Source organism: Pongo pygmaeus, chromosome 10 (genome assembly GCF_028885625.2).
Source record: "Pongo pygmaeus isolate AG05252 chromosome 10, NHGRI_mPonPyg2-v2.0_pri, whole genome shotgun sequence".
In the NCBI taxonomy this organism is placed as follows: Eukaryota; Metazoa; Chordata; class Mammalia; order Primates; family Hominidae; genus Pongo; species Pongo pygmaeus.
In genome coordinates this window covers 8,697,695-8,717,194 of record NC_072383.2, presented here as the reverse complement: position 1 = coordinate 8,717,194, position 19,500 = coordinate 8,697,695, and the positions used below count along the sequence as shown (strand labels likewise).

General features: G+C 40.7%; 1 protein-coding gene across 12 annotated transcripts in view; it reads right to left on the bottom strand.

Annotated features, from left to right (window-relative positions):
• The window catches only part of RIMKLB (ribosomal modification protein rimK like family member B), a 101,397-nt gene that overhangs the window by 16,822 nt on the left and 65,075 nt on the right, over nucleotides 1–19,500 (bottom strand). For all 12 annotated transcript variants that reach the window (XM_054442293.2, XM_063672396.1, XM_054442289.2 and 9 more), the window contains 3 exons: nucleotides 16,403–16,633; nucleotides 14,458–14,544; nucleotides 12,436–12,639 (listed from right to left, as the gene is read on the bottom strand). In XM_054442293.2, coding sequence (XP_054298268.1) covers nucleotides 12,436–12,639; nucleotides 14,458–14,544; nucleotides 16,403–16,633 — 522 coding nt within the window. The remainder of the gene's footprint in view (nucleotides 1–12,435; nucleotides 12,640–14,457; nucleotides 14,545–16,402; nucleotides 16,634–19,500) is intronic.

Here is a 19,500-nt window from a genome sequence, read left to right as displayed (position 1 = left end):
CAGATTTCCTAACAGGGGATTTAAATCTTAATTGCCACACAAAGGTCCGACCAGACCTAGGAGGAACTCCCTTCAGGACAGGAGATAGACGGTTCCTCCCAGGTGACTGAGAAAAAAACACAGTGGGTATTCAGTAATTGATAGGGAGAATCTTGTGGAAGCAGAGTTAGGAAAATTGCCTAATAATTGGTCTGCTCAAACCTGTGAGCTGTTTGCACTCAGCCAAACCTTAAAGTTCTTACAGAATCAAAAAGACTCTATCTCAATCCTGACTCAAAAGGTTACCTACACCCTCTCTGAAATGAATTTGCCCAAGAACTGTTGTTTATGGGAATGCATGTTGATGGGCAGCTGGGCTGTTATGAAATACTCAGGAACCCAGCCCAGCTCTAGAACTCACCTCTGAGTGCAAAGGCAATGTTGGGCACGCTGGTAAAGGACCACTAGAATCCAGCAGCCTGGACCCCTTTCTTTGTGGTCAAGAAAGGTGGGAAAACAGGTGCAGGACTGCTACATCAGTGAGCGTAACTAATCCGATAAGCAGAGGTCCATGGGTGGTTACACACCCTGGAAAGGAATAAGCATTAAGACCATAGAGGACGCTCTAGGACTAATGCTCACTGGAACATGACTCGGGGTGCTGGCATCCCTATGTTCTTTTTTTCAGATGGGAAACGTTCCCCCCAAGGCAAAGTACATCTCCTAAGATGTACTTTGGAGAATTGGGACCAATTTGACCCTCAAACGCTAAGAAAGAAATGACATTCTTCTGCAGTACTGCCTGGCCACGATATCCTCATCAAGGGGGAGAAACCTGGCCTCCCGACTGAAGTATAAATTATAACATCTTACAGCTAGACCTCTTTTGTAGGAAGAAAAAGGCAAATGGAGTGAAGTGCCATATGTATAAACTTTCTTTTCATTAAGAAACAACTCACAATTATGTAGAAAGTGTGATTTATGCCCTACAGGAAGCCCTCAGAGTCTACCTCCCTATCCCGGCGTCCTCCCAGCTTCTTCCCCAACTAATAAGGACCCAAAAGGAGATAGACAAAGGGGTAAACAATGAACCAAAGAGTGCCAATATTTCCCGATTATACACCCTCCAAGCAGTGGGAGGAGGAGAATTCCGCCCAGTCAGAGTGCATGTACCTTTTTCTCTCTCAGACTTGAAGCAAATTAAAATAGACCGGGGCAAATTCTCAGATAACCCTGATGGCTATATTGGTGTTTTACAAGGGTTAGGACAATCCTTTGATCTGACATGGAGAGATATAATGTTACTGCTAAATCAGACACTAACACCAAATGAGAGAATTGCCGCCATAACTGCAGCCCGAGAGTTTGGCGATCTCTGGTATCTCAGTCAGGTCAATGATAGGATGACAACAGAGGAAAGAACAATTCCCCAAGGCCAGCAGGCAGTTCCCAGTGTAGACCCTCATTGGGACGCAGAATCAGAACATGGAGATTGGTGCCACAAACATTTGCTAACTTGCGTGCTAGAAGGACTAAGGAAAACTAGGAAAAAGCCTATAAATTATTCAATGATGTCCGCTATAACACAGGGAAAGGAAGAAAATCCTACTGCCTTTCTGGAGAGACTAAGGGAGGCACCGAGGAAGCATACCTCCCTGTCACCTGGCTATTAAAGGCCAACTAATCTTAAATGATAAGTTTATCACTCAGTCAGCTGCAGACATTAGGAAAAAACTTCAAAAGTCTGCCTTAGGCCCTGAGCAAAACTTAGAAACCCTATTGAACTTGGCAACCTCGGTTTTTTATAATAGAAATCAGGAGGAGCAGGCGGAATGGAACAAACGAGATAAGAAAAAGGCCACTGCTTTAGTCATGGCCCTCAGGCAAGTGGACTTTGGAGGCTCTGGAACAGAAAGGCTGGGCAAATCCAATGCCTAATAGGGCTTGCTTCCAGTGTGGTCTACAAGGACACTTTAAAAAAGATTGTCCAAATAGAAATAAGCTGTCCCCTCGTCCATGCCCCTTATGTCAAGGGAATCACTGGAAGGCCCACTGCCCCAGGGACGAAGGTCCTCTGAGTCAGAAGCCACTAACCAGATGATCCAGCAGCAGGACTGAGGTTGCCCGGGGCAAGTGCCAGCCCATGCCATCACCCTCACAGAGCCCCGGGTATGCTTAACCATTGAGGGCCAGGAGGTTAACTGTCTCCTGGATACTGGCGCAGCCTTCTCAGTCTTACTCTCCTGTCCCGGACAACTGTCCTCCAGATTTGTCACTATCCGAGGGGTCCTAGGACAGCCAGTCACTAAGTTGTGACTGGAGAACTTTACTCTTTTCACATGCTTTTCTAATTATCCCTGAAAGCCCCACTCCCTTGTTAGGGAGAGACATTCTAGCAAAAGCAGGGATCATTATACACTTTAATATAGGAAAAGGAACACCCGTTTATTGTCCCCTACTTGAGGAAGGAATTAATCCTGAAGTCTGGGCAACAGAAGGACAATATGGACAAGCGAAGAATGCCTGTCCCATTCAAGCTAAAGGATTCCGCCTCCTTTCCCTGCCAAAGGCAGTACCCCCTTAGACCCGAGGCCCAACAAGGACCCCAAAAGATTGTTAAGGAGCTAAAGCCCAAGGCCTAGTAAAATCATGCAGTAGCCCCTACAATACTCCAATTTTAGCAGTACAGAAACCCAACGGACAGCGAAGGTTAGTGCAAGATCTCAGGATTATCAATGAGGCTGTTGTCCCTCTATACCCAGATGTACCTAACCCTTATACTCTGCTTTCCTAAATGCCAGAGGAAGCAGAGTGGTTTACAGTTCTGGACCTTAAGGATGCCTTTTTCTGCATCCCCGTACATCCTGTCAATTCTTGTTTGCCTTTGAAGATCCTTCGAACCCAACGTCTCAACTAACCTGGACTGTTTTACCTCAAGGATTCAGGGATAGCCCCCATCTATTTGGCCAGGCATTAGCCCAAGACTTGAGCCGGATCTCATACCTGGACACTCTTGTCCTTCGGTTCGTGGATAATTTACTTTTAGTCGCCCGTTCAGAAACCTTGCGTCATCAAGCCACCCAAGCACTTTTAAACTTCCTCGCCACTTGTGGCTACAAGGTTTCCAAACCAAAGGCTCAGCTTTGCTCACAGCAGGTTAAATACTTAGGGCTAAAATTATCCAAAAGCAGCAAGGCCCTCAGCGAGGAACGTATCCAGCCTATACTGGCTTATCCTCATCCCAAAACCCTAAAGCAACTAAAAGCGTTCCTTGGTGTAACAGGCTTCTGCTGAATATGGATTCCCAGGTATGGCAAAATAGCCAGGCCATTATATACACTAATTAAGGAAACTCGGAAAGCCAATACCCATTTAGTCAGATGTACGCCTAAAGCAAAAGCGGCTTTCCAGGCCCTAAAGAAGGCCCTAACCCAAGCCCCAGTGTAAAGCTTGCCAACAGGCCAAGACTTTTCTTTATATGTCACAGAAAAAAACAGGAATAGCTCTAGGAGTCCTTACACAGGTCCTAGGGACCAGCTTGCAACCTGTGGCATACCTGAGTAAGGAAATTGATGTAGTGGCAAAGGGTTGGCCTCATTGTTTATGGGTAGTGGCAGCAGTAGCAGTCTTAGGATCTGAAGCAGTTAAAATAATACAGGGAAGAGATCTTACTGTGTGGACATCTCATAATGTAAACAGCATACTCACTGCTAAAAGAGACTTGTGGCTCTCAGACAACCGTTTGCTTAAATATCAGTCTCTGTTAAAGAGCCAGTGCTGCAACTGCACACTTGTGCAACTCTTAATCCAGCCACATTTCTTCCAGACAATAAAAAAAAAAGACAGAATATAACTGTCAACAGGTGATTGCTCACACCTATGCCGCTTAAGGGGACCTTCTAGAGGTTCCCTTGACTGATCCTGACCTCAACTTGAATACTGATGGAAGTTCCTTTGTAGAAAAAGGACTTCGAAAAGCAGGGTATGCAGTGCTCAGTGATAATGGAATACTTGAAAGTAACCCCCTCACTCCAGCAACTAGTGCTCAGCTGGCAGAACTAACAGACCTCACTCGGGCACTAGAATTAGAAGGAAAAAGGGTAAATACATATACAGACTCTAATATGCTTACCTAGTCCTCCATGCCCGCGCAGCAATATGGAGAGAAAGGGAATTCCTAACTTCCAAGGAACACCTATCAAACATCAGGAAGCCATTAGATTATTCCTGGCTGTACAGAAACCTAAAGAGGTGGCAGTCTTACACTGCCGGGGTCATCAGAAAGAAAAGGAAAGGGAAGTAGAAGGGAACCACCAAGCGGATATTGAAGCCAAAAGAGCCGCAAGGCAGGACCCTCCATTAGAAATGCTTATAGAAGGACCCTAGCATGGGGTAATCCACTCCGGGAAACCAAGCCCCAGTACTCAGAAGAAGAAATAGAATGGGGAACCTCACGAGGACAGTTTCCTCCTCTCAGGATGGCTAGCCACCAAAGAAGGAAAAATACTTTTGCCTGCAGCTAACCAATGGAAATTACTTAAAACCCTTCACCAAACCTTTCACTCTCACTGCACCTCCTCCTTGCCGCTGTACTACCAGTAGCTCCCCTTACCAAGAGCTTCTATGGAGAATGCAGCTTCCCAGAAATATTGACGCCCCATCGTAGTTTTTCTAAAGGAAACCCCACTTTCACCGCCCACACCCATATGCCCCTGCACTTCAGGTCATACATTTCAATTCCTGTATCTTTAACCTCCTTGTTAAGTTTGCTCTTCTAGAATCAAAGCTATAAAACTACAAATGGTTCTTCAAATGGGGCCCCAGATGCAGTCCATGACTAAGATCTACCGCAGACCCCTGGACCGGCCTGCTAGCCCATGCTCCAATGTTAATGACATCGAAGGCACCCCTCCCGAGGAAATCTCTGCACGACCCCTACCATACCCCAATTCAGCAGGAAGCAGTTAAAAGCGGTCGTCAGCCGACCTCCCCAACAGCACTTGGGTTTTCCTGTTGAGAGGAGGGACTGAGAGACAGGACTAGCTGGATTTCCTAGGCTGACTAAGAATTCCTAAGCCTAGCTGGGAAAGGTGACTGCACTCACCTTTAAACGCAGGACTTGTAACTCAGCTCACACCCGACCAATCGGGTAGTAAAGAGGGCTCACTAAAATACAAATTAGGCTAAAGCAGGAGGTAAAGAAATAGTCAAATCACATATCGCCTAAGAGCACAGGGGGAGGGGCAATGATCGGTATATAAACCCCAGGCATTTGAGCAGGTAGTGACAACCCCCTTTGGGTCCCCTCCCATTTTATGGGAGCTCTGTTTTCACTCTATTAAATCTTGCAACTGAAACAAAAAAAAAATCTAAATACAATATGAAAAAAACAAATTCGGTAATTTTTGAAAGAACAGTAAGCTATCCAAAGGTGGTTTATTTTTAAAATGCAAAGGGCAATTAAGAAAAAAAAAAAATTCTTTTTTTTTTTTTTTTTTTTTTGCGATCTCCCCCTCACCCTCTCATCTCAACCACCTGAGTTAACTGGGTTTATAGGCATGTGCCAGCATGCCAAGCTAATTTTTGTATTTTTTGTAGAGACAGAGTTTAGCCATGTTGCCCAGACTGCTCTCGAACTCCCGAGCTCAAGGCCCACCTTGGCCTCTCAAAGTGCTGGGATTACAGGCATGAGCCACTGCACCCAACCAGAAAAATTATTTTTAATCTAAAATGTATCAACATAATCCATCACATCAAGAAATTAAAGGTCTTAAGGATCTTTATTAGGATAGCTAAATAAAACTGAGCTGTGAACCTTTCTGGTCCTAAATTAAAGATGCCCAGATGGCACAGCAAAAGAAACTACCATCAGAGTGAACAGGCAACATACAGAATGGGAGAAAATTTTTGCAATCTACTCATCTGACAAAGGGCTAACATCCAGAATCTACAAAGAACTCAAACAAATTTACAAGAAAAAACAACCCCATCAAAAAGTGGGTGAAGGCTATGAACAGACACTTCTCAAAAGAAGTCATTTATGCAGCCAACAGACACATGAAAAAATGCTCATCATCACTGGCCATCAGAGAAATGCAAATCAATAACCACAATGAGATACCATCTCACACCAGTTAGAATGGTGATCATTAAAAAGTCAGGAAACAACAGATGCTGGAGAGGATGTGGAGAAACAGGAACGCTTTTACACTGTTGGTGAGACTGTAAAGTAGTTCAATCATTGTGGAAGACAGTGTGGCGATTCCTCAGGGATCTAGAACTAGAAATACCATTTGACCCAGCCATCCCATTACTGGGTATGTACCCAAAGGATTATAAATGCTGCTGCTATGAAGACACATGCACACGTATGTTTATTGTGGCACTATTCACAATAGCAAAGACTTGGAACCAACCCAAATGTCCATCAATGATAGACTGGATTAAGAAAATGTGGCACATATACACCATGGAATACTATGTAGCCATAAAAAAGGATGAGTTCATGTCCTTTGTAGGGACATGGATGAAGCTGGAAACCATCATTCTCAGCAAACTATTCCAAGGACAAAAACCAAACACCACATGTTCTCACTCATAGGTGGAAATTGAACAATGAGAACATTTGGACACAGGAAGGGGATCATCACACACCAGGGCCTGTCGTGGGGTAGGGGAAGGGGGAGGGATAGCATTAGGAGATATACCTAATGTAAATGACAAGTTAATGGGTGCAGCACACCAACATGGCACATGTATGCATATGTAACAAACCTGCACGTTGTGCACACGTACCCTAGAATGTAAAGTATAATAAAAATAAATAAAGATGCCAAGATGGCACAGGATAAAATCTGACAATCATCCCTCCTAAACACTCTAATAGAATCAATCTCCTTAAATATAATATCCTAAATAGCAAAACACTAAACCTATTTCAGTGGAAATCAGAAACTAGACAGAAATCACTGCAATCCTTATTGCTTAACACTATACTGGAGGTTCTAAAGCAGTGGTTCTCAACTGGGGAGAATCTGGAAATTGTATGGTGGCATTTCTGCTTGTTTGAGATCTGGGGTGGACATATTGGCATTTAGTAGTCATTGGTCAGAAATGCTATGCAAAAGACAAAACTGCCCAATTTAAAAGTAAGCAAATATAATGAAGAGCAATACATACACAAGTAAATACAAATGACCAAATAAACTATGAAAAGATTCTCATCATTCATGGTGAGAAAAATACAAATTAAAATAGCCATAAGATAGCAATTAATTCTCATCTGATTGGAAAAAAAAATTGCCAAGTTGAAATGCAAAAAGTTATGGGCTTTTTAAAAAGTAATCTGATTGATTATTTAGAGATGGAGTCTTGCTCTGTTGCCCAGGCTGAAGTGCAGTGGCATGACCTTGGCTCACTGCAACCTCCACCTCCCAGGTTCAAGTGATTCTCCTGTCTCAGCCTCCTGAGTAGCTGGGACTACAGGTGCCCGACACCATGCCCAGCTAATTTTTGTATTTTTAGTAGAGACGGGGTTTCACCATGTTGTCCTTTGGTCTCAAACTCCTGACCTCAAGTGATCCTCCCACCTCAGCCTCCCAAAGTGCTGGGATTACGGTGTGAAACACTGTGCCTAGCCATACATTTTTTTAAATATGTATTTTGTTCCATCAATTCCAACCTTGATGAGACTTACCAAGACAAAAGCACCAGTATATAAAGCAAAGCATATTCACAAGGGTGTTTATAGTATTATAGCTCACAATAGTAAAACACTGAACACAAATTGCAATTCAATTCTGGCAAACAAGGTAGAGAGGCTCTTGCTCTATCAGATATCTACCCATAGTACCAAAAGAATAAAGACTGGTATTCATACATAAAAAGCACGATACAATAGACTAAGGGACCTTGCAATAGACCAATGCACATATGGAAATTAAACACATTACAAAGTAGTAATAAACAGACTATTCAATAAGTAGTGTTCAGACAACCAGTTATTCATTTTGAAAAAAGAAAACAGGATCTCTTTCATCATGCTGAACAGCAAAATCAATTTCAGGTAGATTAAAGTCCTAAACACGGAAAATCTTTTAGAAGACTATTCAAGAACTGAACATGACCAAAGGGTGGAGAAGAATTTCTTCAATTTAAAAACAGTAGAGAATATAAAGAAATAGATGAATATGCTTGACATTAAAAGTGACAATTTTTGTCCATCAAAATCTATAATCAAAAAAAAGAAGAAATGCCACAGACTGGGATGAAAATACTGTACTTACATTCATATAACTGACAAAAGAATTTGAAGCCAGATTAGATAAATCTGGCCAGGTGCAGTGGCTCACACCTATAATCACTGGACTCTGGGAGGCTGAAATGGGAGGATCACTTGAGGCCATGAGTTCAAGACTAGCCTGGGTAACTAGCGAGACCTCATCTCGATAAAAAATAAGATATTTTTATAAAGGAAAAAAAGAAAAAGAGCCTGCAGATCAATACAAAAAAGGAAAAAAAAATCTTGATTAAAAAAGGACACAAAGGACCTGAACAGGCAATTCATAGATGAGATACCAGAATATGCACTAAAAAAAGCAAACACATGCATAACCTCAACAGTGAGAGATAAATTAAAATAATGACATGACAGGCCGGGCGTGGTGGCTCACGCCTGTAATCCCAGCTCTCAGGGAGGCAAGAGGCGGGAGGATAGCTTGAGCCCAGGAGTTCGAGACCTGCCTGGGCAATATAGTGAGACCTGTTTTCCAGAAAAAGGAAAAAAGACATGACATAAGTTCACATTATTTTGGCAGGTTTAATGTCTACCGACCTTACAGGCTGGCAAGAAGGTGGCACTATAAGAAACAGTATTCAATGAGGAGAAATTCTAAGGTAGAATACTCACTTTGGAGAATTATTTGGCAATATCTAGTAGAGATGAAGTTACTGTAATACACTACAACACAGAAATCCCACTTCTGGGTGAATGGGCTAACCCAGAAACACTCTTGACGATGTATCTAAGGATGAAGTTTTATAACACAAAATAACAACTAGTTTAGGAATACAGACAGAAGAACTAAAAGTACATTATAGGAAAGATAAATACCAAGTTCAGGATGTGGGGAAGAGAGAAGAAAATGATCAGAGAGAGTAAACAGATAACTATATTGACAACTTATTTCTAAAGCTGGTTAAGGGGTGCAAAGGAATCCTTTATACCTTTTTGTAGGCCTCACTGATCTCAAAACAACCTTTTTTTTTTTTTTTTTTGAGACAGGGTCTTGCTGTGTCACCCAGGCCAGAATGCAGCCTCCCAAGCAGCTGGGACCAGAGGTGTGAATCACCACGTCTGGCTTATTTAATTAATTTATTTTTTGTAGAGATGGGGTCTCTCTACATTGTTCAGGCTAGTCTCAAACCTCAGGGCTCAAGCCATTCTCTTGCCTTGGCATCCCAAAGTGTTGGGTGGGGGATTACAGGACTGAGCCACAGCACCCGACCTCAAAACAAACTTAATGAAAAAAATATACTTCTTAATATAAAACTAAGTTACTTTCTAAAGTTCCTTTTGCCTGAACTATGAAGAGTAACTATTAATTAAATCTCAACGAAGTAAGGGAAAAGTGACCCATAAAAGAAAAGATGCCATTTAGCTCTCTTCCAGCTAGTCAGCAGGACGTGTGATAATGAAAAATTAAAATGAGACATGAAGAGCTAATTCAAGGAGGCAGAAGTCATTTTTCAAGAATAGAAAGTAGGCTGGGCACGGTGGCTCACACCTGGTGGCTCCCAGCAATTTGGGAGGCTGATCACTTGAGGCCAGGAGTTCAAGACCAGCCTGGCCAACATGGTGAAACTCCAACTCTACTAAAAATACAAAAATTAGCCCAGCATGGGGGTGCACACCTGTAGTCCCAGCTACTCAGGAGGCTGAGGCACGAGAATTGCTTGAACCTGGGAGGCAGAGGTTGCAGTGAGCTGAGATCACACCACTGTACTTCAGCCTGGGTGGCAGAGCAAGACTCCATCAGAAAAAAAAAAGTAGAAAGTAAAATTAATATAACCAATATCTTTCAAATCTTCACTGTGTTCTTACTCTATCATGTATTCTGAATAAGCCACCATATTGAATTTCATGCTTATCAATATATTGCCTTTTCTTTAGTTTTACTAAATGTTGTAGTCCCAACACTGCATTGTTTAGTTTTGCATATATTTAAATTTTATATAAATGCAATACATGTATTCTCTTCTTTGACTTGCCTTTTGAAATGAACATCACGTTTTTGAGATTCATCCATGTGATCATAGATCTCAGAAAGATAAGTAGGAATGACATCACCTGGGGCCTGGTAGCCAGGGCAAGAACTTAAAATTTTTCTGGGAATGAAAACTGGTGAGCTATTGGAGGAATTTTTTTTATTTTTGTTTTTGAGACAGGCTGGAGTCCAGTGGTATGATCATGGTTCACTGCAGCCTCGACCGCCCAGGCTCAAGTAGTCTTTCTGCCTTAGCTTCCCTGAGCAGCTGGGACCACAGGTGCATGCCACGATGCCCAGCTAATTTTTTTTTTTTTTGAGACAGTCTCACTCTGTCGCCCAGGCTGGAGTGCAGTGGTGCAATCTTGACTCACTGCAACCTCTGCCTCCTGGTTCAAGATATTCTCATGCCTCGGCCTCCTGAGTAGCTGGGACTAAACAGGAATGTGCCACTGCACCTGGCCAACTTTATATTTTTAGTAGAGATGGGGTTTCACCATGTTAGCCAGGCTAGTCTTGAACTCCTGGCCTCAAGTGATCCATCCACCTTGGCCTAAGAAAGTGCTGGAATTACAGGTTTGGGCCACCAAGCTTGGCCCCAGCTAATTTATTTTTATATTTTGTAGAGACAGGCTGGTTTTGAACCTTGAGCTCAGGATGATCTTCCTGCCTCAGCCTCCCAAAGTGTTGGGATTACCAGTGTGAGCCATTGTGCCCGGCCCTATTGGAGGATTTTGAGCAAAGGCTGATTTGACTTGCAATGTAAAAGCATCCGTCATACCACTGCGGTGTTAGGAAGAGATAAGGAGGGAAAGGTAGAAGCAAGAAGACCCCTTAAGGGGCTACTATAGGTAATCCAAATAAGAGAAGATGGTATTAGGAGTGGAGATGGTAAAAAATGGTCAGATTTGGAAACATTCTGAGTAGAGATTTCAAAGGGTTCCTGACAATTTGAATATGAGGTATAAGAGAAGAGAGGGACCAGGATGCCTCTAAGGATTTGGGTCTAAATCAGAAAAACAGAGCTGTCATTAAGCAATAGAGAGAGGCTGGATGTGGTGGCTCTCATCTATAATCCCACAGGTTTAGAAGGCCAACTCAGGAGGATTACTTGAGCCCAGGAGTTTGAAACCAGCCTAAGCAACATAGGGAGATCCTATCTCTACAAAAAAAAAAAATGTAAAAAATTAGCCCGGCGCTAGGTGTAGTGGCTCATGCCTGTAATCCCAGCATTCTGGGAGGCCGAGGCAAGCATATCACCTAGGTCAGAGGTTTGAGACCAGCCTGGCCAACATGGTGAAACTCCGTCTTTACTAAAAATAAAAAAATTAGCTGGGCATGGTGGCAGGTGCCTGTAGTCCCAGCTACTCAGGAGGCTGAGGCAGGGGAATCGCTTGAACTCGTGAGGTGGAGGTTGCAGTGAGCTGAGATTGGACCACTGCACTCCAGCCTGGGAGACAGGCAAGACCCCATCATTCACTCACTCATACATACATACATATACACATACATAAGAATAAAATGAGAAGGAGATAACTACAGGTAGAACACATTGTAAGGAGTTCAGTTTTGGAGATACTGAGTAAGCAATTCCTTATATAAACCTGGAGTTGGAGCAGGGAAAAAAGCCTAAATTGGAGATAGAAATTTGGAAATAATAAACATACAAATGGTATTTAAAGTCAAGAGCTGTACAAGATTACTAAGAAAGTGATATAAACAGAGAAGAGGAGGATAAAAACCCAAAGCCTAAGTTCTGATGTACCTGAACAATAAGAGATCTCAGAAAATACATATTTAAGAAAATCAAAATCAGCAATCTTGTTTGGACCAATGGGTAAAATGGGTTATGACATCTTATAGGAACTCCCATTATATACAAAATAAGTACATCACCAAAGAGGGAATCTCTAACTTTTGTCAGATAACCAATACATGTGTAAATTGGGTTACAAACTGACAATGGGTGAAGACAGATTTAATATGATTCAGTGAAATAGAATTATATTACAAGAAAAATAACTCAAGAGTTTAATTACATTGATGGCATGTGTAAAAATCATATTTACATGTAAAAGGAAATACATTTTTCAACTTATTAAGAGGGTCTAGAGTTACACACATATGAATACTCACTGGACAATTATAAATGTTACTTTATATACTAGAAAGATAATTGCATTATTTTTACCTAATGAGCAGTTGCTTTGCATTCTCCCATCTGTTGAACAACGTAACATGGTGCCAACCACACGGCCTCCCACGACAATGACACGTACATCCCGTCCATGAGACTCTTTAACATACTTCTGGAACAGGTATGGTGCTTCATGGCGAATAAGATGGCTTAGATCAGCCAAATGGTGCTTATCTCGAGCCAAGAAAACAGCTTTACCTGATTGAAAAGAATAAAAATACATGTTAAGTCATCAATTGTGGGCAGACGATACCTATTATCTGAATCTTCTTGTACCACAATCTGCTATTTCAGAACCAGTTACACTTTTTTTTTTAAGTTTTCCTTGTTAGAACTGTTTTAACAGTGAAATAATACAAAAATATATAAAGACAAGGTAAACAATCTCCTTTTACCACTCCCCAAACTCTTTCATGACAAACTAAAATTTATTTTGATATATGCTGTGAGGCAGGGGTCTAGATTTGTACTTCTCCAGGTTAGCCAATAATGAAACCTTATTCACTAGCAAAACTTTTTATCTCTGAATTAAAACATGTGTGATATATTATACAATATATTAATATATGATATTAGGATATAGTAATATAGCAGTATGTTACCTCAATTTATTTCTGAATTCTCTAGCCTGTTCCACTGCTCTATTTGTCTATTTTTATGCCAATGGAAGTGGCTGTTTTTGATATATGGTTCTAAATTCCTACCATGGTGGGGAGGGGAAAGGAGGGATACTGAATCTATGTCACTTCTGGCTGAATCTAGGAGGGCTTGTGATTGCTCCAAACAAGAGAACATAGCAGAAGTAATTCTATTATGACTTATGAGGGTAGACCATAAAAGGTCATACAGATTCTTTGTTCACTTTAGCATCCACTGTAGGAGGCCTGAGACTCTTGGCTGCTCTATTGGAGAAGCCAAATACAAAGAATCCAGTCAACAGTTCCAGTTGAACTCTGATCCAGCCATCCCTGCCAAAACACAAAATATGTCACTGTACTGACTGATGTATCATTTTATGCCTTAAAATTCTACCTCAGGCTGGGCGCAGTGGCTCACGCCTGTAATACCAACACTTGGGGAGGCCGAGGCGGGTGGATCACCAGAGGTCAGGAGTTCGAGATCAGCCTGGCCAACATGGTGAAACCCCGTCTCTACTAAAAATATAAAAAACAAAGTAGCTGGGCATGGTGGCAGATGCCTGTAATCCCAGCTACTTGGGAGGCTGAGGCAGGAAAATTGCTTGAAATCTGGGAGACAGAGGTTGCAGTGAGCTGAGATCACGCCACTGCATTCCAGCCTGGGCAACAAGAGCAAAACTCCATCTCAAAAAAAAAACAAAACAACAACAACAAAAAAAACGACCTTAATCCAAAGTCATTAAGATATTTTCATATGCCATCTTATAAAGTGTTACAGTTTTACCTTATGCATTTAAGTCTTCAAACTATATATCTTTATAGGGCGATGACTGGAGTTAGTGATCTAAGGTCTTATTGTTTCTTTGCCTTTTTTTTAGACACAGTCTGGCTCTATCGCCCAGGTTGGAGTGCAGTGGCGTGATCTCGGCTCACTGCAACCTCTGCCTCCCGGGTTCAAGCAATTCTCCTCCCTCAGCCTCCCGAGTAGCTGGGATTACAGGCGTATGCCACCACATCTGGCTAATTTTTATATTTTTAGTAGGGGCGAGGTTTCACCACATTGGCCAGCTGGTCTTGAACTCCTGACCTCAGGCGATCCGCCTGCCCTAGCCTCCCAAAGTGCTGGGATTACGGGCGGTCTTTATATTATTGAGGAAGATACAGACATTAACTTGAGACTCAGTCTATGTATGTTAAAATCTCTAGGTAACCACTAAAAAAATAGCTTTTAGCCAAACTGAACAACTCATAGTAGCCTTCTGTAAGTCTGAGGTATCATGCATCTAACAATTTCCCTCTAACTATTCTTCAAAGTCACTCATATTAATAAGCCAGAATAGTTTCAAAACTATATACCTTACCAACAACTCATACACACCTCTATGACCCCGCGTATTCTTTACTACCATTGGGAACTCCAGTACTTCAGCTTCATCAATCATTTTAGCAAAATTTTCATGGCCACCTGGTTTGAGCAATAAAAAAATTTAAGACAAACAGCAGCAGAAGTATTTTGTGATCGATTTTATCAACACTAAAGACAACCAACAGCACAAGGAAGTTGAAGGTAAGAGCCTGATGGCTATCTTTTTTTCTTGGAGAAAGTATGTGTAAGTTGAAAATATAACTGATTATCAGTTTAAAACAAATAATAGTTTCCTTAATCTATACATATTCTGATATCTAACTTAAGTATCTTTCAGCTAAAGAGTTTACTAATTCTATGCCATTTCTCATGTTTTTATCCTTATTATTCTCCCACACAAATAACAGAAGCCCCAAGATTTACTTTAATATATTCAATTCCCTGCTTGGATTAAGGAACTGAAGAATGAGCTGGTTAAGATCTATCCAAGGTTGAAGAGATGCTGCACACACTGACACACTCTTTTTATTATCAACAAACACACACACACCAATTTTCTTATCTCCATCATTAATCAGAGTTTTTTCTACACTGGGGTAACTCAGCATCCTGGGTTGTCTCCTTTCTTATTCTTTTTATTGCCCAAAAACAAATGATACAATAACATGATTAGAGCAAAAACAGATTGTAGCTACAAAAATCAGCATGATGAGAGAGAAAAGCTGAGACAGGAGAAAGTCCATTAAACAAGTGAAATATGAGAAATTCGTAGCGTTGCAAAATTATGACTTGGTCACCAAATTTTAATCCTTCATCCATAGAACAAAGGTAATACTTGTTAATCTGGTTAATCTTTTTTTCCTTCTTTCCATTCTCATAAAATCAAAATTGTACAGTCATGTTATAAACTATTAATATCCCCAAAGCACTAAAAACACAGAATTCTCAACTTATATTAATTCTGTCTCTCCTTATGCAATTGCTAAAAACAGAAACTGCATCCACACATGCCATACAGGCTTGGTGGGGGTTGGGGGGAAGAGTTCCTTTTTTTAAAATATTAACAATAAGGAGAGGACAAGAGTTCCTTTGTAAAGCCTCATGAAATCTCCAAGCACTCTACTGGATATTTATTTGGAGAAATACCTTTATGGAAAACTCTGCACTGATTTAAGTTTGATCTTTTCCAAACAAGAGAATTAAAGGCAGGAAATACATTAGCAAAATATTGTTTAAAGCAGTGCTACTCAGAATGTGGTCCTGTAACCTGTGCCTGTATAGGACTTGTTCACTACTGTTATGTGGTCAGATAAATACAAAAAGGGTAGGCAGCAGAAGCTTTTATAGCAATCTGGCACTGCTGTGATCATTTTATTATATTTTACAAGAGTATTAATTTACCACAGATTGATCTTTTTAAAAAAAATCCTTTTACCAGAAGTTGGAAAGCATTGCTACACCTACTAAAGTGTTACTTTCTTTAAAAAGATTAAAATATTTGAGTTATCAAAATGGTAATGAAGAAAATGAAAAACTAATGTCATAAAATTAGAATTATCTTTTACCACAGAGGTTGGCAAACTAAGGCCTGCGGGTCAAATTAGACCTATTGGCTGTTTTTATAATAATAAAGTTTCATCCGAACAAAGCTACTCATTTGTTTAAGCATTGTCTATAGCAGCTTTCATGCTACAACAGCATTATGGAGAGTTACCAGAGAACTTATGGCTTGTAAAACCTAAAATACTTATAATCTTGCCCTTTACAGAAAAAGTTTTCTAACCCTATTTTCCCCCATAATATGAAACAAATCTTAAGATATAATTCGTAATTATCCTGTCCAGTGTGTTAAAACTGAAAGTCACTTCTATAAGATGTTCTTTCATGTCTGTAAATTTATCCTATTAAACTATCAGTGGTTAATATTTAGGCTATGTATGCTCTTTAGTAGGCTCACCATAAGAGAAAGTATCCGGCAGAGGAACACCATGGCCAGCCAACTCTTGAAATGTCCAGAACTTATTAACGCAGTTCAGGATGGCTTGAGGTCGGTTCATTAACCGACATCCCATCTTCTCTAGATGGCGCAAAACAGTGATGTCACTATCACTTTGCACCCAAGGGGTTGGTACTCTGACTACCACCACTTGTGGGTAGGCAGTGATTAGCTCTCCATTGATCCGCAGACCTGAAATATATAAATACAAGGCCAAAACCATTAGAGGGAAATATACAACAAAATAGAGGTATAGTAATATGCCGAAGTTTGGATCACAAAATGAAATGTACTATTTTGTTAATATTAAATTGGGATAGAGATACTCCTAAGAAAAAAGAAAATTTAATTAGAAAAATCTCTGATTAAAGAAATTATAGTACACATCACTACAATGAATTATCACAGCCATTAAAAAGAATGTCATAAACATATATGTTCAGAGATGAACAAATGCCCAGATACATAATGCTGAGTTTTTATTTTAAAGGGCAAATCTGAGAAAAAGTTTTATTTGTGCATACCCATAAAAAATACCTAAGTGGGCCAGGTGCAGTGGCTCATGCCGTAATCCCAACACTTTGGGATGCCAAGGTGGGTGGATCACGAGGTCAAGAGATCAAGGCCATCGTGGCCAACATGGTGAAACCCCAACTCTACTAAAAATACAAAAACTAACTGGGTGTGGTGGCAGGCGCCTCTAATCCCAGGTACTTGGGAGGCTGAGACAGGAGAATCACTTGAACCCGGGAGGTGGAGGCTGCAGCGACCCGAGATCGTGCCACTGCACTCCAGGCCTGGTGACACAGAGAGACTCAAAAAAAAAATCTAAGTGGTTTAACGATTTAACTGGCTTCCTCTGAACACGACTGGGTGGCAAGACAGGAAAAAGGTTGAAGAGAAAAGTTTAATATTGTGCCCTATGTAATTCTCAATCTATATTATGTTTTGTATGTTTTTTAAAAAGTGAGAACATATGCCTCTATAATGAAAAAAGAAAATAATTTTTTAAAATAAATGTTTCTTGAACATTTAGCCAATACCATTCTATTTAGGGAGACCCCAAACAATACACAAACAAGGTATTTATATGAATTGCTTCTTTTTTTGAGACAAAGTCTCACTGTCACCCAGGCTGGAGTGCAGCGGCATGGTCTCAGCTAACTGCAACCTCTGCTTCCTGGGTTCAAGCAATTCTCCTGCCTCAGCCTCCCAAGTGGCTGGGACTACAGGTGTCCGCCACCGTGCCTGGCTAATTGTTTTGTACTTTTAGTAGAGATGGAGTTTTACCATGTTGGCTAGGATGGTCTTGAACTTCTGACCTCGTGATCTGCCTGCCTCGGCCTCCCAAAATGCTTACAGGCATGAGCCACCACAGCCGCCCAGAGTTTCTTCTTAAACCCTATTTTCATTTTTAAAAAAATTATATATATATAAAATATATATAGTGTGTATGTATATAAATTTTGTGTGTGTATGTATATATATATGCATACACACACACACACACACACACACACGAGTAATCCCACCTTGTCTGTGGGGGATGTTTCAAGACCCTCAATGGATGCTTGGAACTGTGGAAAGCCTAAACTGTAAGAACTATATATACTGTGTTTTTTCCTATACACAATTCCTGTGATAAAGTTTAATTTATAAATTAGGCACAGTAAGAAATAATAACTAGTAAAACTGGACAATTATAACAATTACTGTAATAAGAGTTATGTAAATATGGTCCCTTTCTCTCAAAATCTTATTGTACTGTACCATGGGTAACTGAAAACTGCAGAATGCAAAACCATGGGAAGCAAACTGTGGCTAGGGAAGACTACTATACTTGTTCAAAACATTCAAACACAAAAATACAGAACATATTCACCTTCCATACAACATTCTAGGTACTTAAGGTTATTAGTATGTATTTTCCCTACTGTCATCTAAGTATACAGAAACATATATAGATATATAATCACTTAAAATTATTGCCTGGGAGTGGTGGCTCACACCTGTAATCCCGGCACTTTGGGAGGCAGAGGCGGGCAAATCACCTGAGGTTGGGAGTTTGAGACCAGCCTGGCCAACATGGTGAAACCCCATCTCTACTAAAAACACAAAAATTAGCCAGGTGTGGTGGTGCATGCCTGTAATCTCAGCTACTCAGGAGGCTAAGGCTGAAGAATCGCTTGAACCCGGGAGGTGGAGGTTGCGGTGAGCTGAGATTGTGCCACTGCACGCCAGCCTGGACAATAGAGTGATACTCTGTCTCAAAAAAAAAAAAAATTGTACCAGAGACATCTTTCTGTATCAGAGTATATATAGCTTTATTACTTTAGGTGGGCTGAATGGAATTACATTTTATAAGTACACCATATGATCAATTCCTTACTAATAATTGATATTCATTCATCCAATAAATATTAAGTACTATGTATCAGATTCTTTTCTATATGGTCAAAATAGATTGATAAATAAGGTCCTTGCTCTCAAGAAGCTTTCTAGTGGGAGACAGACACTATATTAATTTTTATGGTATTAACTTTTAAACACGGTAGTAGTTCTGATGGAAGAAAAATCAGGGAGGTAGAACTAATAGCAAAATTAAGGCACAAACCATGAGCCGGGGGTGTGTGTGTTTAAAAAAAAAGAGAGAAAGGACAATTCAAATGTAAGGCAGAGCACAAATCACGGGGTAAAAATGTTAACAATATGTGTGTGTCTCTCTGCGATTTGTATTGATGGTACTGATGTACAGTAAAAGATATGGTTGGTCAGGTAAAGTGTCGAATATGCAAAGTCATATGTTCTGAACTAAAGAATTTATATCTGTTCTGATTAGGAGAACTGACAGTCTGTGCTGGATATTGCCTGCTGATAGTCCATGCCATCCCATCTTTCAATTCTTTCCCTGTATGTACAGTAGGGATTAGAAGCATTTTCCATATACTCCTCTGCCAGCAGAATTCCATCTTGAGAATCCACCACCAAGATGACAATTATAAAAAATTTTGGCCAGGCCTGGTGGCTTACTCTGTAATCCCAGCACTTTGGGAGACAGA